We start from the raw sequence: 17776 nt of genomic DNA, 5'->3' as shown, positions 1-17776 counted from the left end.
AACCTCAGATATGCAGATGATACCACCCTTATAACAGAAAGCGAAGAAGAACCAAAGAGCCTCTTGATGAAAGAGGAGAGTGAAAAAAATTGGCTTAAAACTCAACATTAAGATAACTAAGATCATGCCATCTGGTTCCATCACTTCGTGGCAAATAGATGGGGAAACAATGGAAACAATGACAGACTATTTTCTTGGGTGACTGCAACCATGAAATTAAGAGACGCTTGCTCCTTGGAATAAAAGCTATGACCAACCTAGACAGCATATTAAAAAGCAAAGACATTACTTTCCCAACAAAGGTCCGTCTAGTCAAAGCTAGTTTTTCCAGTAGTCATGCATGGATGTAAGAGTTGGACTCTAAAAAAAGCTGAGCACGGAAGAATTGATACCTCTGTTGAAGAAGACTCCTGAGAGTCCCTTGGACTGCACGGAGATCCAACCAGTCCATCCTAAAGGAAATCCGTCCTGAATGTTCATTGGAAGGACTGATAATTAAGTTGAAATTTCAATACTTTGGCCACCTGTTGTGAAGAACTGACTCATTGGAAAAGACCCTGATGCTGGGAAAAACTGAAGGCGGGAGGAGGAGATCACAAAGGATAAGATGGTTAGATAGCATCACCCACTGGATGGACATGAGTTTAAACAAGCTCCGGGAGGTGGTGATGGACAGGGCAGACCATGGGGTCGGACACAACTGGGCGGTGGACTGAACTGAACTGAAACCTGCTTCCTACAAGACTGCGTTACACACGTCAGCGCCCGTGAGAAAGCAAAAAACAAACAAAAATCCAATCTAAAACCCCACGCTCTGCCACCTTAGTACCTAAATCGGGTCCCGCCTCCCTTCAGCCGGAGAGGGGCGAAAGGGGCGTGTCGGAGCGCGCGGCGCCCACTTGACCGCTGAGAGCCGCCGTCAGCCAAGTCGCGCGATCTGCCGTCATATCAGCTTATGTCGCTAGCCTCTGGTTGGCTGGCGGCGCCGGCCGCCCCGAGCGTGAGGTTAAGCTACGCCCTTCCCGACTTCGGCTGCTTGGTTGACCGCGGCGCTCCACTAGCTGGAACTGCGTGAGTCCCCGAGGAACCAAGTCGGCAGCTGGGCAGCGGGCGGCCGATTCTTTCTAGGTAAGGATGACACGGGGGCTGAGAAAGGAGGCCGAATACACCTGAGCGGGATGCGTGAGGAGAGGAAGAAAGGGGGGATGGGGGAGTGAGGTAGAGAGACTTCACCTCCGGCAAGACCCAGGAGGTGAAGTTGAGAGCGTGTCTGTCCCTCCCCTTCCTCCCCCATCCCACTGGCGTTTGTTGACTGCTTCCTGGACGTAAGGCCCTGGGCAGGAGCTGGGGCTCTGTCTGCGAAATTTGGCTCAAGGACTCCTGCGCTGACCATTGGCAGGGACGAGCAGGTAGCTGGGTGGGGGGCTGTGATGGGGCGAGTGCAGGGGGCAGGGCACGCGCGCTGGCCGGGGGCTGGCGGGAGGCGAGTTGCGGCCAGAGACCTCCAGGTTAGGGGCCTCTGCCTGGCCAGAGCGCGTATTTCAGGGCACGAGGAGGCTTGGACGTGAAAGAAACAAAACATGAGAATGGACCTGAAGAAAATGAAATGTTTGATGTTGGCTATTGCGAAAATCTATTACAAGGCAAGTTAGTTCACTGAACGCTAGTAAAGCGTTTTGCGACGAATTTCTTTGTGTTCTTGGGTTGTTTTTTTTTTTTTTTTTTTTCCCCTTCAAGAGGCAAAGGCATTAGGCTGAAGAACTGGTGATTATTTATGCAAGCCCCAGTTATTGTCGTGTAATTAAGATGGCTATAGAGACCCTGGCTTTAGGGGTATTAACACTTTAAAATTATATGCAAAAGTATGTGAGCTTGTAAGTTCACTGAGAATTTAAAAATTTAAGGAGCAGAAGAGATAATGATGAAGAAGCAGTAGAACTTGGTTCAAGTCCGTGGATTTTGCAACCAGCCTGAGGGTGATTGAATCCCAGCCCCAGGATTTGTTTACTTCATCACTCTGGGAATTTTGTGTCCAGATTTCATACAAGGATAATGCTAAGCTATGCTAAGTCACTTCAGTCGTGTCCGACTCTGGGGTAATGCTAGTACCTAACTTTTAGGGTGTATGTTGAAAGGGTTAAATGAGTTAATATTTACAGTACCTCATATATAGTAAATGTTGATATTAGAAATGAGCAATTTTTTAAATCAAATAACACTTTTTTCTGCCTTAGGTTAGAGTAATTTTGACTCAGCTGTGCTTCCTGTAACAGTAGTAATAATAGCGCCTGTTTGTTGAGGAGGTTCCACATGTTAGATAACGCCACACCCTATGCTTCATCTCTAAATCTTAGAACAGTTCTGTAACCTAACCTAGGTATGCTTTCTCCATCTCATAGATGTGGGTTTGAATATAAACTTCAAAATTGAATTGCAGTTTTGAGATCATAATTGTTAGTGATTTAAAACTTTTTTTGTTCAGCTCAGTTCAGTCGCTCAGTTGTGTCTGACTCTTTGCGACCCCATGAACCACAGCACGCCAGGCCTCCCTGTCCATCACCAACTCCCGGAGTCCACCCAAACCCATGTCCATTGAGTCGGTGATGCCATCCAACTATCTCATCCTCTGTCATCCCCTTCTCCTCTTGCCCTCAATCTTTCCCAGAATCAGGGTCTTTTCAAATGAGCCAGCTCTTTGCATCAGGTGGCCAAAGTATTGGAGTTTCAGCTTCAACATCAGTCCTACCAGTGAACACCCAGGACTGATTTCCTTTAAGATAGACTGGTCGGATCTCCTTGCAGTCCAAGGGACTCTCAAGAGTCTTCTGCAACACCATAGTTCAAAAGCATCAATTCTTCAGCACTCAGCTTTCTTTATAGTCCAAGTCTCACATCCGTACATGACCACTGGAAAAACCATAGCCTTGACTAGACGGACCTTTGTTGACAAAGTAATGTCTCTGCTTTTCAATATGCTGTCTAGGTTGGTCATAACTTTCTTCCAGGGAAGAAGCATCTTTTAATTTTATGGCTGCGATCACCATCTGCAGTGATTTTGGAGCCCCAAAAAATAAAGTCAGCCACTCTTTCCACTGTTTCCCTATCTATTTGCCATGAAGTGATAGGACTGGATGCCATGATCTTTGTTTTCTGAATGTTGAGCTTTAAGCCAACTTTTTCACTCTCCTCTTTCACTTTCATCAAGAGGCTCTTTAGTTCTTCTTCACTTTCTGCCATAAGGGTGGTGTCATCTGCATATCTGAGGTTATTGATATTTCTCCCAGCAATCTTGTGCTTGTGCTTCCTCCAGCCCAGTGTTTCTCATGATGTACTCTGCATAGAAGTTAAATAAACAGGGTGACAATTTACAGCCTTAACGTACTGCTTGTCAGAAATTACAGCAATATATTTGTGAGTACCTATTTACTACAACCCACACATTCTGGAAACACTTTAAAACAGGTTTCATCTCACAGTATCTCAGCTGCCTCCAGATGGTCTGAGGTACATTTCCTCCTTCCCTCTAGGCACTGGTTTACTATCACGGCAGTTACATACAGGGAATATTCAAATCAATACAACTCACATGGTCTTCAGTTAAGAGTTTTTTTTAATAGGTAGGGACTGAGAGCTTATTAAAGTTTTTACTTACATTGGATATTAAAAGTTAAATAAAAAACAAAGTTAAAGAACGCTCATGGTTAATGTTTGAGTTATTTTTGGCTACACGATACTGTTCCAGATACTATACTAAGTCCCCTACATAAGAACCTTCAAATTTTGAACTTTCAAAGATGTGAACATCCATTCCGCCAGTGTCAGTGAAATTGCAGCCTCGCCTCTGTCTCCTGTTGCTGACAGTCCTTCAGCTCTTCCCTCTCCCTCCTCCTCTCTCCTGCTGTCCCTTCCTCTCGTCAGTAAGGCTTCTTGCCTGTTCACTTGATGCCAGCCCCTGTCTGTATGCCAGCTATGTACTGTACTACTGTGCCTTTCAAGGTATTGTATGGTAAAATTTAAAATGTTTTATTTTTTGTTTGTTTTTTGTATATTCTTTCTGTGAAAAGCATTATAAACCTATTACAGAACAGTACCATGTAGCCGACTGTGTTACTGGATACTTGGGCTGACGTTGTTGGACTTAGGAACAGAACTTATTCCTATGTAGGGGACTTACTGTATATGGAATTATGGCTGTTTGGCATTATAGGTAATATGCAAGACTGGTTCACCAACTCCTGCCAACCTTTAAAATGTGTGTGTGCGTGTATGCTAATTTGCTTTAGTCATGTCCGACTCTGTGCAACCCTATGGACTTAGCCTGCCGGGCTCCTCTGTCCATAGGATGCTCCAGGCAAGAATACTGGCGTGGTATTCTTCTCCACGCCAGTATTTCTGGTATTTACTTCTGGTATTTCTGGTATTTCCTTCTCCAGGTGATGTTCCCAGCCCAGAGATCAAACCGAGGTCTCCTGCATTGCAGGCAGTTTCTTTATCGTCTGAGCCACCAGGGAACTAGCCTTTAGTGGTATAGCAATATTCTTTTCAGTTGTTAGGTTCTTCTTAAATGTTTGTTTCAGATATCACTTAATGTACTTGACCTGCTGCTCTGTCCTAATTTATGGCTTCAGCAACTAGGCTCCTTTTGATCTTCAGATTCATGTTTGCGTGTAGTCTGCTGCTTTTATCCAGGAGTCCAGATGAGCCACAGCAATTAGACTTAAGATCCAAACTGAACCCATCATTCCTCATACCCCAAAAGTTCCTGTTGCACCCAAATATGCTAGCTCCACAATATTCCCTATTGGGATAACCTCATCATCCATTCAGGCAAGGTAAAAATCTCACAATCATCTTAGATTTTTTTTAACTGATGTATAGTTGATTTACAAAATTTTATTAGTTTCTGATGATAGGTTTTCTTATTTTTCTCCATTATGGTTTATAACAGGATATTGAATATGTTCCCTGTGCTATATAGTAGGACTTGTTGTTTATTCTTTCTGTATAATAGTTTGCATTATACTTCTAAGTCTCTGATGAATATGTCTATTCTCACAACTGTTGTCTGAGGTCAGGCAATCATCCTCCCTAGGTTAGTGTACCACACTAGTTAGGAGCAACCAGTCTCCCTGCATCTCATCAGTACATCACATTCCTAACGCAACAGTTTTTCTAAAATATGGGTCTGTTTATACTTCTTTCCTCATCAAAAGTCTTTCGTGTCTCCTCCGTCATGTGTGAGGGAAAGTTCAAATTCCTTAGCGGGGCACCAGATCCAATAGTAAAAGCAGTCTGATACCAGTTTCCTTTTACCAGGTTCATCTTCCACCGTTTTTTTCCCTCTGCTTCACCCTTGTCACGCTCTTAAGCATCCACCTTGCCATGTCCCATGAGCTGTGAATGTACCATGGCCTTTCCATGCCTTTGCAGTTGTTATTTCTAATTGAAATAATTATCCCCCCCACCCTTTTTTTCCCCTGGTAATGTCCTTCAAAGCCCAAATCAAAGTACTTCACTGTACAGCCTTCTGTTGTAAGAGGAGATAGTTCTGTTGTCTTTTCTAATTTCGTACAGTTTGCATATATGTACCTTTTTTGTAGGGCTTCTGGGTAGCCCTGTGGTAAAGAATCCACCTCCCAATGCAGGATATGCAGGTTCAATCCCTGGGTCGGGAAGATCCCCTGGAGAAGGAAATGGCAACCCACTCCAGGATTCTTGCCTGGGAAATCCCATGGACAGAGGAGCTGCAGGCTGCAGTCCATGGGGTCCCGAAGGAGTGGGACACAACTTAGCAACTAAACAATAACCTTTATTGTAGCACTTGAATCGATAGAACTATTCCTTCCTATAGCTGCCTTATTTTGAAGATGGATTTAGACTGAATCTTTTTAATCTTTGTATGCTCATCACCTGGTGTAGTTTGAGTGAATTAACAATATATGATGAAGGATAAATGTCAATTGATTATAAATTTTCTTCCATGTCAATGTGAGAAAAAATGCTTACAACTCATATCACAAACAAGGGGCTAAATGCCCTAATAAATAAAGAACTTCTAGAATTTGATTTTAAGAGACTGGAAACTCAATGGCAATTTTCAGACTTATTTTTCTTATTGTTGCTGTTGTTCAAAAGTTTTAGTTATAGATGAGGGCTGTTTAGAATACTGGGCACATTTCTCACTACCAACAGTGCAGTGAAGAATGAGAAAATAGATTGTCAGTGACGGAGTCAGTGATCAGCCCACAAAAGCTGACTGTGAATTTGCTGAACAGTATATGCAGGATCATGAATGTAGACTCAACTTAAGTTTTTCAAAGTTTAAGCATCTGGAACTGGAGCTGGCATACTTTCCTTTCAGAGGGCTAGATAATAAACATTTGTGAGCATGCTGTGTCTGTTACAGTGACTCAGCCTTGACTTTGTAGTATAGAGAAGCAGCTATAGACAATATAATAGACACATGTGGACATAGCTGTGTTTCAACAAAGCTTCTTTACAGAAACAGGCACTGGATTCAGGCCCTGTGGGACCACAGTTTGCCAACCCCTGAGTGCTGGGAAGCCGGCAGCGGGGGTGGGGGGAATAAATGTATTCTAGTTTTCAGTGTCAAGAATACATCTTTTGTTCCATCAGTGAGAGTTCCGGTCAGTCACAAAAATAGTCTCTGACTTTTATGCTTGTGGTCACAACATAGATCCCTTTTAGGGAATTGACCTGAAGTCTCAGCACTGAAGCAAAAGTCTCTGAAATCTGAATCCTTTTAGGAGAAAGATGCCGCTGAAACTTGTAGCGGAAGGAGAAGGCCATTTACCTAAATACCTTTACTATTTGCATTTTAACTATTACCCTGTCCTCTGGCAATAGGATATAGTGGAAGCAAACACTCAGATGCATTTAGATCTGGGCTTAACACCAGCCAGCCATCAGCCTGGCCTTGGAGAAGAAGTTTTGTGGGCCCGTTTCTCTCACTGAGCTTTGGAGTCCCCACGTATAAAATGAAGAGACTGGGCCCTCAGAGATGACATTGAAGACCCCTTCTGCTCTAATGATGGCATTTACAGGATTGTAGTAGCAGCAGACTTGTACTTCATATGCTTACCAAGGCAGGAACCTCACATATAGTTGTTCTGAAAAAGTTTTGCTTTGAGAAATGTCGACATGGGGAAGTAATTGTTGTTACCTGTTTATCCTTTAGGGCTAAGATGGATCTTGTACTCAGTATTGCAGATTATTATTTTTTTACACCGTACATATATCCAGCCACATGGCCAGAGGACAACATCTTCCGACAAGCTATCACTCTCCTGATTGTAACAAATCTCGGTGCTTTTATACTGTATTTCTTCTTTGCAACACTGAGTTATTATTTTGTCTATGATCATTTATTAATGAAACACCCACAATTTTTAAAGGTAGGTGGTTTTCTTATCTATTGTTTAATTACTATTACAGTAAAAATAGCAATGTGATGTATCAATATTTGTGAGATTTTCAGATTAAACTGGTTATAACATTTAGAGTTTCTAAAACCAGCTCCAAATGGGATATTTTTGGAAGAACTAGTCCTCTCTCTCCTTTCCTTAATTTAAACATATAAATAGACTGTACCTTTTTTTTTTAACTGGAAGCCTGGTCTTGCTAGACACATAGACAAGAATTTCTTTGCTAATAGTGATGAATAAATAAATGTATACATTTGTGTAATTGTTTTAATATTAAACTTTCACAAGCTGAAATATGCTTTTACTATGTATATAGTTTTTGACTAGATAATCCAATCTCAGCAGATATAGACCTGTTTAGTGACTTTTCTGTTCCAGTTAGTTGTATTTGTCAGTCACTGCAAAGAGTTGGGGGGGAAATGTAGAAAGGGTTGGGGATGGAAGTTAATTATGAAATAAAGTATTATTCTTTAAATAGAAATTTGGAATAGAGATTTTGTAAGAAGGGGAAAAGAAGTTTTAGAATTTAAAATATTTGTTGCATTTGCTTCCTGCAAAAGGAATGTTTTTTTTTACACACCCCTGCCCAAACAATAATATTTTAGTAGAAGCGGTTTGGAGGTAAGTGCCTTCATATAAAAGAGACGTTCAAAATCCAATCTGGAACAATTGTGTGCTAGTTTTGTTTAACATGGATTCTGTGCTTTGTAAGTATTGGAAACTTCATTTTCAGAATCAAGTCTCTCGAGAGATTACGCATTCTGTCCAGTCAATGCCATGGATGAGCATCCCCACGGTTTTACTGTTCCTGCTAGAGGTGAGAGGTTACAGCAGACTCTATGACGGCATAGGCGAGTTTCCATATGGTGAGTTTCCATATATGGTGTAAGAGTTTCCGTATATAGTGTAAACGTCAGGCACAGATGGGTTTCTTGAAAGAGTCACATCTGCCCCTTCTTTTCTTCAAAATAATTAAAAATTCTTCAGTTTGTTTTTATGTGTGTATGCTTAGTTGCTTCAGTCGTGTCTGACTCTTTGCGACCATATCGGCTGTAGCCCACCAGGCTTCTCTGTCCATGGGTTTCTCCAGGCAAGAATACTGGAGTGGATTGCTATGCCCTCCTCCAGGGGATCTTCCCAACCTAGGGATCTAACCCATGTCTCTTACATTTCCTGCATTGGCAGGCAGGTTCCCATTAGTGCCACCTGGGAAGCCCAGTTTGTTTTTAGTATTCTACTTTAATTCGTTCATGTCCTGCCACATATGTGCATTTCTTTAATTTCATCTCAACTTTAAAGTCTTTCTTGTAGATGAGATTGTGCCCAGGAGAAGATTGGCATCATCAGAGCTAGAGCCTTGAATTTGTTTCCTATTACCTATATTGAATTCAAGAATTGCCCCCCAAAAAAGATAAATCTCAAGTGAGCGATCCTTATAAAAAAAATCAGAAGACAAATTAAAAAAAAAATCCATCATCACTTATTTTTTTAAAAAAATCTATCATTATTTATATCACAAAATTGAAACCCTTGCTATGCATGCTGGCTTGGACTCTGATTTTTTTTTTTTTCTTGCCAATGTTTATGCCCATATTTTCATGCCAGTTAGTTTTAGAATTACATTGCACTTTATTTAAATGATCCATACGTTTAGCTCTTTAGATTGTTTCCTGTTTTTCTATTATAAACAGTGTTACAGTGACTAAAAGTTTTGTGAAATTCTGGAATTACTTCATCAAGGTACATTTCTAGTATCTAGTATTAGAAAGTAAGAATAATACAGAGTTAAAATTTGTTGTTCATATGTACCAGCTTTAGTTTTAAGCTTTTCACATGTCATCACTCCATCTTATTCTACATTAATCCTATGAGGTAGGTACTACTATATGCTCCTTTAGAGGTGAGTAAATTAAGTGTACAGAAGAGTTTCAGTAACTTGCTGAGCTCACTTGACAACTAAGGGGTGGATCTGGGACTGAAATCCAAGCTTCCTGGCATCAAGCACCCCTGCTCTCCTAGTAAAAGTTTAGTTTTCAAAGGAGGGAACAAAAGTCACACACCAGGGCGCTAAATTGGCTCAGCCTTGGAAGGTGGGCTGAGTTATGAATCAAAGTAAAAGGAGAGAGGTTTGAGTAAAGATACAGAGGCAGGACTCTGAAGATGTTGGGAGGATGCTAAGTGAACCAGGCTGGTTAGTACATGAGTAGATGAGGTTGGAAAGGTCAGAAGGAGTTGGGTTACAGAGTAAATGTTCATAATACCATGGCTTAAGGTAGTTCGTGGAAAATAAAATTCTAAGCAGAGGAGGTAAAATATGTAAAGATGTGTGTTACGAAGATTAATATGAAAGGAAAAACAAATAACATTATTCTCCAGCATTTAAATAATAAAGATACCATAGGAGTATACTCTTTCTGTTTCGTTAAGTATCTTCATAGTTTAAGAAATATTTTATGTAGGACACTTCAAGTTTTTATGAGAGGAAAATGAACAGATCCCAGAGTCAAGGGAAATGGAGGTTGTGATGTATTGAATTAACAAAGCAGATAGTTGGCAGTGTTTGGGTCTAGTATCCTGTTTTGTCTCCTTAGACGGACCTGTCAAAAGTAACCTCTGAACGAATTTATGGTTGCTGGGGGGGAAGGACAGATAGTTAGGCAGTTTGGGATCAACATATACACACTGCTATATTTAAAATGGATAACCAACAAGGACCTACTGTCTAGCACAGGGAACTCTGTTCAGTGTTATGTGGCAGCCTGGATGGGAGGGGAGTTTGGAGAAGAATGGATACTTGTGTATATATGGCTGAGTCCCTTCACTGCTCACCTGAAACTATCACATTGTTCATTGTCTATAACCCAATACAAAGTTAAAATATATTTTAAGCGGGGGAAGAAAGTAAACTGATCTTAGGAGCTGAATCTTGATTCTGCCATATCCTTTTGTCTCTTGTAGGCTGGTTTCAACTTGTTGCTAGTGTCTTGTCCTTTCTCTTCTTCACTGACATGCTGATCTACTGGATTCACAGAGGCCTTCATCATAAACTTGTATATAAGGTAATAAGCTTGACTCATTTGTAGAGGAAGAGAGAAAATACACATTCCAGCAGTGGATAACTATAAATCCTGTCTCGTTTTCAAGAATTTCCTCTAACTTATTAAATACCTAAGTAGCCTTAGTCATGATAGGTACCAGGTACATTTTGTTTGTATCCTTCTTTATGAATCTGCAAGGGCTGTGCTAAAAATCTTACTGTCTTGGGGATTTTCTAAAGTAATTTGCTAAATTCAACAGGATTTTTTCCAGATAGGTCCTTTCCCACACCATGAGCATGAAAAGCTAAGTAGAATGTTGCACTGGGTTAAGTCTGTGGCATTAACATGGTCTTTTCTTCTATAGCGCTTACACAAACCTCATCACATCTGGAAGATCCCAACTCCATTTGCAAGTCACGCTTTTCATCCTCTGGATGGCTTCCTTCAGAGTCTGCCTTACCACATATACCCTTTTATCTTCCCGTTACACAAGGTAGTTTATTTAAGCTTGTACATCTTGGTCAATATCTGGACAATTTCCATTCACGATGGTGATTTTCGTGTTCCCCAGCTCTTAAAGCCTTTTATTAATGGCTCAGCTCATCACACAGACCACCATATGCTCTTTGACTATAATTATGGACAGTATTTCACCTTGTGGGATAGAATTGGAGGCTCATTCAGAAATCCCTCCTCCTTTGAGGGGAATGGACCTCTTAATTATGTGAAGAAAATGGCAGAAGAAAAGCACAATAGCCATGGAGGAAATGGTTATAAAAATGAAAAATTATTCAATGGAGAGTGTACAAAGACTGAGTAGAGTATTTCCCAATTATTAAAAATTTTTAATCAAGGAAAAATAATTACATACGTTACCATGAGGAGGCATAGCAAGTGAACAGTATCATTTGAAAAATCAGTATTGTGGGTATAGCTGAGGAGTGCTCATAATGGTAGATCAAGGGAACATGCCATGTGTACCACGATTTTAACCTTGTGCTCCAAATACTGGATGTTGCTCTAAGGTACAAGTTGTGTCTTTCCAGCCAGCAGATCTGTAATTTGTATAGCCTCAACAGCAGTTTTTTTAAGATAGAGGATAGATTATTGAGGGGACTGGGCTATGTCCTTTTGCCTTAATTTGTGCATATTCATTAAAGTAAAATTCATTGTGCTTAATGATATCAAGACTAAACGGCATAACAAAGAAGTACTAATATGAAGATGATTCCTCGTATCAGGAATGATTAAGTATTTGGTACAGTAAGTTCCCTACGTAAAAACAAGTTCGGTTCTGAGAGCCAAGTTCGTCAGTCAAATTTGTTTCTAAGTCCAGCAAAGTTAGCTCATCTACCCAACCAGCACAATTGGCTATATGGTACTGTTCTGTAATAGATTTATAAGACTTTTCACACAAATAATACGTAAACACAAAAAATAAACATCTTTACTCGTACAGTACAGTACCTTGAAAAGTACAGTAATATAGTATAGCAGATGGCACATGGGCTGTCATCGAGTGAACAGGCGAGGAGAGTTACTAACTCAAGGAGGTGGGAGATGGAAGAGCTTCAGATCATCAGCTCTGAATAGGGGATACCAGCTGCATCACCACTGCTTTATGTTTGCTTCAGACATCCTGGGCTTGAAGTAAACATACCATACTCTACAGCACTGTACAGTAAAGTACACAAAAGCACAGCCCCGTGTACAGGATGCACGCGTGTGACAACGTACACTAGATATGTGAACTTACGTGATTGGACACGCGAGCGCATGTCCTCATCTTTGAAGGTTAGAAACGTGAAGGTTCGTGTGTAGGGGACTTACTGTGTTGGTATGATAACTTGTGCTTAGTTAAGTAGAAACACAGGTTTGCAAAAAAATCATAATGTATTATCAGCTCAGTAACCTGATTAATAGCAGGTGTTACAAGATTATTGTCTTTCCAAACATAGAAAACTTACTCTCTGGCGACATCATCAACTGTTACATTTTACTGATGAACAGATACATTGGAATTTTAGAAAACTTTAGTACTGCCATGATTTAATCCAGATCCGGGATTAAAAATTTTGATGTTTATTGTTTTCAATTGTTATTTAATAGATGTAAAATGATGTGACTCTGAATATATGAAGAAAGGGAAATGTGAGGCCCAGGTAATATATTTAACGCTACTGGTGTTTTTAATTAAATTGATGCACTGCACTTTTGATATGTTTCAAACTTACAATCCTGTGATTTCTATAAAAGGAAATAATTGCCAAATGGTTTAGGCCTATCACTCAAGATTAGTTTAGAAATCTTATTTCAACACCCTCCTGTTTCTTTACTTCTTCCCACTCCCTCTGTGAAAAGTAACAGATAACTTTCATTAAGAAATGTCATGTGTTATAATATAAGCATGTTGGGAAAACATGGTTTGCAAAGGTATTGTGTAATCTATTTATGTAAACAATAAAAGTTGATTATGACTGTTATTAAAGTGTATCAGTTAAATATTATATAAGCATAAAATACTCTTTGTACAAATTTTATATCAATGTGAAACTTCAGAAGTGATGTGGATTGTCAAAACTTCTAGAATATCTCCAAATGCTTGCTATCAAGGGGAGAAAGAGAGAAGGGAGTGCCACTTTCTTTTTATATTTCATATCTTTTATTAGATTCTTTTAGCAAGACACCAATCATAAAATTGAATGCTTTGGATCCAGAAGAAAATGTTTGGTTTTTCCCCTTTCTGTTTAAGTTATTGTCACGGTGTTGCTTAAGCATCCCAGTGTACCATTTAGTATTTTGTAACTGGTCAGTGCATCTAAATGCTTTTCACTAATCCCCATGCTCCCTGTTTTCCTCTCTGCCTGAGGGAAAAAAAGGAATTAAGAAGAAGTAAACTTTGTTTCCCGAAATGATGAAAGCTAATATTTATTGAGCTTTTATTCTTAATCAGGTAAAAGTCCTTGATGTAAGGACACTGGAACCCAGCTGGTAACTTTCCTGAGGTTATTTCTGTTCTCATGTAAAGTCCAGCATGGGTGTTTCTGGTTGGTGAACAGATTTCCACAGTTATCTGAGACCCAGGCTCCTTCCATCTCTGGTCTCTGCTATTCTCCCAGTTTACAAAGTTTTCTCTGTTGAAGGAGCCAGCAGGGGAAGAGGGTAGAGTGCCCATGTTGCTTTGGATAAAACTTAATCATGTGGCCCATCTAACTGGAAAGGATTCTGGGAAATGTGTCCAGCTGTGTCCCTGGGAGGACAGGGTCACCAGTTGTTGACCAGCTAGCCATTTTGCCATGCCCATGTAATTTATTTTCCTCTTTTTGAGGATCCCAATAAAGGTATTGAGGGAATGAATGAGCTCAAAATTATTTCAGATTATCCATTCACTGGATGTCTTAGTGCTCTTAATTCCATAACTTCAATTATGAGTGTTAAAGTTTCCTCTAGATTCTTAATACTGTGTAGCTAATAGAAAAGAAAGAATATAATTTATGAGGGAAGTTTCCTCAAAGATCTTAGTAGTAAACTAGTCTCTGCCCTGCCTCCTCTCTCAAGTTCTAATCTTATTAAGCAGTGTTATGTTAAGTAATACAAACACTGTTTTTTGTGCACAGTCAGATGTTCAGAAATTGCTCAAGAAAGTGAGGATCTAAATTCCTTCCCACAGGAATGTCAAGTGAAAGACTTTAGAGGAATTCAGAAGTTGCTCATGGACATGAGAATTTAAATTCCTTCCCACATGAATATTAAGTGAGAGACTTGCCTTTGAAACTTTTTGTGGTTATAAGATAGAAAATCAACAGACTTCCTTGGTAGTCCAGTGGCTTAGACTCTACAATCCCAAAGCAGGGGACACAGATTTCAATCCCTGGTCAGGGAACTAGAGCCTACATGCCACAATCAAAGATCCTGCATATCACAACTAAGCCTAGGCCAGGCAAATGAATGAATAAGTGAATATTTTTTTTAAAAAGAAAAGGATCACATTTCCCCCTTTTATGGTAGGAATTGGAAAATAGATGGAGACAATATAGAGCACATTGCAAAACCTGAAGACATACCGAGTCATTGTCCTTGTCTCCTCGTCTCTGAATGCTGTCATTTCCCTGTTCCTCACTGCCCTTTATTGTGTGTGCGTTTTCTTTTCCTCTCTCATCTTCAAAAAGGCAAGGATAGACTGGCAGCGAATTATGAGTTCTGTTTTGGACATGCAGAGTTTACAGTGCAAGCAGATTATTTCAACAGAGATAACGCCTGAGAAGACAGAGATAGGGAGACAAAATAGAACAAAGGTTTGGAATAAATTCAGTGAGAAGAGAAGTTTGAGGCTATGAGGTTGCTAAGTAGAACATGACAAAGGGAAATCCGGAGAAACCAGTTTGAGGGGGAACGAACTTCCTTTGTCTTCCTAGCTTCAAACTCAAAACACTTGAGTGGCAGTCATATCAGCATTTACTGCTTTCTATCATCTGTCATTGTTCAGTCAGTTCAGTTCAGTCGCTCAGTCGTGTCCGACTCTTTGCGACCCCATGAATCGCAGCACGCCAGGCCTCCCTGTCCATCACCAACTCCCAGAGTTAACTCAAACTCACGTCCATCGAGTCGGTGATGCCATCCAGTCATCTCATCCTCTGTTGTCCCCTTCTCCTCCTGCCCTCAATCCCTCCCAGCATCAGAGTCTTTTCCAGTGAGTCAACTCTTCCCATGAGGTGACCAAGGTACTGGAGTTTCAGCTTTAGCATCATTCCTTCCAAAGAAATCCCAGGGCTGATCTCCTTCAGAATGGACTGGTTGGATCTCCTTGCAGTCCAAGGGACTCTCAAGAGTCTTCTCCAACACCACAGTTCAAAAGCATCAATTCTTCGGCACTCAGCTTTCTTCACAGTCCAACTCGCACATCCATACATGACCACTGGAAAAACCATAGCCTTGACTAGACGGACCTTTGTTGGCAAAGAAATGTCTCTGCTTTTGAATATGCTATCTAGGTTGGTCAGAACTTTCCTTCCAAATAGCAAGCGTCTTTTAATTTCATGGCTGCAGTCACCATCTGCAGTGATTTTGGAGCCCAAAAAAATAAAGTCTGACACTGTTTCCACTGTTTCCCCATCTATTTCCCATGAAGTGATGGGACTGGATTGCATGATCTTCGTTTTCTGAATGTTGAACTTTAAGCCAGCTTTTTCACTCTTCTCTTTCACTTTCATCAAGAGGCTTTTTAGTTCCTCTTCACTTTCTGCCATAAGGGTAGTGTCATCTGCATATCTGAGGTTATTGATATTTCTCCCGGCAATCTTGATTCCAGCTTGTGCTTCTTCCAGCCCAACGTTTCTCATAATGTACTCTGCATAGAAGTTAAATAAGCAGGGTGACAATATACAGCCTCGATGTACTCCTTTTCCTATTTGGAACCAGTCTGTTGTCCCATGTCCAGTTCTAACTGTTGCTTCCTGACCTGCATATAGGTTTCTCAAGAGGCAGGTCAGGTGGTCTGGTATTCCCATCTCTTGAAGAATTTTCCACAGTTTATTGTGATCCACACAGTCAAAGGCTTTGGCATAGTCAATAAGGCAGAAATATATGTTTTTCTGGAACTGTCTTGCTTTTTCCATGATCCAGCAGATGTTGGCAATTTGATCTCTGGTTCCTCTGCCTTTTCTAAAACCAGCTTGAACATCTGGAAGTTGACGGTTCACGTACTGCTGAAGCCTGGCTTGGAGAATTTTGAGCATTACTTTACTAGCGTGTGAGATGAGTGCAATTATGCGGTAGTTGGAGCATTCTTTGGCATTGCCTTTCTTTGGGATTGGAATGAAAACTGACCTTTTCCAGTCCTGTGGCCACTGCTGAGTTTTCCAAATTTGCTGGCATATTGAGTGTAGCACTTTCACAGCATCATCTTTCAGTATTTGAAAGAGCTCAACTGGAATTCTATCACCTCCACTAGCTTTGTTTGTAGTGATGCTTTCTAAGGCCCACTTGACTTCACATTCCAGGATCTCTGGCTCTAGGTCAGTGATCATACCATCGTGATTATCTGGGTTGTGAAGATCTTTTTTGTACAGTCCTTCTGTGTATTCTTGCTACCTCTTCTTAATATCTTCTGCTTCTGTTAGGTCCATATCATTTCTGTCCTTTATCGAGCCCATCTTTGCATGAAATGTTCCCTTGGTATCTCTAATTTTCTTGAAGAGATCTCTAGTCTTTCCCATTCTGTTGTTTTCCTCTATTTCTTTGCATTGATCACTGAGGAAGGCTTTCTTATCTCTTCTTGCTCTTCTTTGGAACTCTGCATTCAGATGCTTGTATCTTTCCTTTTCTCCTTTGCTTTTTGCTTCTCTTCTTTTCACAGCTATTTGTAAGGCCTCCCCAGACAGCCATTTTGCTTTTTTGCATTTCTTTTCCGTGGGGATGGTCTTGATCCCTGTCTCTTGTACAATGCCAAGAACCTCAGTCCATAGTTCATCAGGCACTCTTTATCTATCAGATCTAGTCCCTTAAATCTATTTCTCACTTCCACTGTATAATCATAAGGGATTTGATTTAGGTCATACCTGAATGGTCTAGTGGTTTTCCCTACTTTCTTCAATTTAAGTCTGAATTTGGCAATAAGGAGTTGCCACTGTCAGCTGAGCCACTCTCAGCTCCCGGTCTTGTTTTTGCTGACTGTATAGAGTTTCTCCATCTTTGGCTGCAAAGAATATAATCAGTCTGATTTCGTGTTGACCATCTGGTGATGTCCATGTGTAGAGTCTTCTCTTGTGTTGTTGGAAGAGGGTGTTTGCTATGACCAGTGCATTCTTTTGGCAAAACTCTGTTACCCTTTGCCCTAATTTATTCTAGACTCCACGTAGATTCTTACATAAAGTAGAAACCACGTGTGAATCATCCTTATATTAAATCATATGTCCTTATTGAATGCCCAAGACCTGGCTGAGGTTTGCTAAATACTTTGCTGAATGAATTAATAAAATGGTGGAAATGTCATCCTCTTCAATAATTAATGAACCCCTACTAGGTGCCAAACACGGCATTAGGTACAAATATTTAATCTGCAGGATCTTAAATGTTGACGTTTTAGCCAACCACTTATTTCTCATTTATTCATTAGCTGACATTTGGTGAGTGCCTTGCAGAAGTCAGGAGAAGTAGAAAGGAATCAAAAATGGTCCCCACATCAAGGATAAATTTGCTCCTTTCTTTCTCACTCAGTCATACCTTCCACTGGAAGCAAAACCCACCAGTACCCTGGATTCTGACCCTACATGAGTTAGTAATATGAATACCAAT

The 17776-nt window shown here is 40.5% G+C and overlaps 1 protein-coding gene across 2 annotated transcripts; it reads left to right on the top strand.

Moving 5' to 3' along the window:
* Positions 1-971: 971 nt before the first annotated feature.
* Positions 972-12966, top strand: SC5D (sterol-C5-desaturase). 2 transcript variants are annotated; one of them, XM_006044882.3, is made up of 5 exons: positions 972-1128; positions 7199-7415; positions 8179-8311; positions 10404-10504; positions 10848-12966. In XM_006044882.3, exons 2-5 carry the CDS (start codon positions 7206-7208, stop codon positions 11301-11303), a joined length of 900 nt encoding a protein of 299 aa, XP_006044944.1. In that variant the 5' UTR covers positions 972-1128; positions 7199-7205; the 3' UTR covers positions 11304-12966. The 2 variants fall into 2 exon arrangements, with proteins under 2 accessions (XP_006044944.1, XP_006044946.1); XM_006044884.4 differs by lacking the exon at positions 972-1128 and adding an exon at positions 1171-1409.
* Positions 12967-17776: the final 4810 nt, after the last annotated feature.

The sequence above is a fragment of the Bubalus bubalis genome, chromosome 16, assembly GCF_019923935.1.
Source record: "Bubalus bubalis isolate 160015118507 breed Murrah chromosome 16, NDDB_SH_1, whole genome shotgun sequence".
NCBI classification, from domain to species: domain Eukaryota; kingdom Metazoa; phylum Chordata; class Mammalia; order Artiodactyla; family Bovidae; genus Bubalus; species Bubalus bubalis.
Note: the sequence above shows the minus strand (reverse complement) of the source record. Positions and strands in the feature narration are given on the sequence as shown.

What these genes read in the sequence shown, in the direction of transcription:
- SC5D (XM_006044882.3), top strand. Translation starts at nt 7,206, where the DNA reads ATGGATCTTGTACTCAGTATTGCAGATTATTATTTTTTTACACCGTAC. An exon ending in CATAGGCGAGTTTCCATATG is followed by an intron (nt 8,312 to 10,403) that starts GTGAGTTTCCAT and finishes TGTCTCTTGTAG; the next exon opens with GCTGGTTTCAACTTGTTGCT. An exon ending in ATCATAAACTTGTATATAAG is followed by an intron (nt 10,505 to 10,847) that starts GTAATAAGCTTG and finishes TTTCTTCTATAG; the next exon opens with CGCTTACACAAACCTCATCA.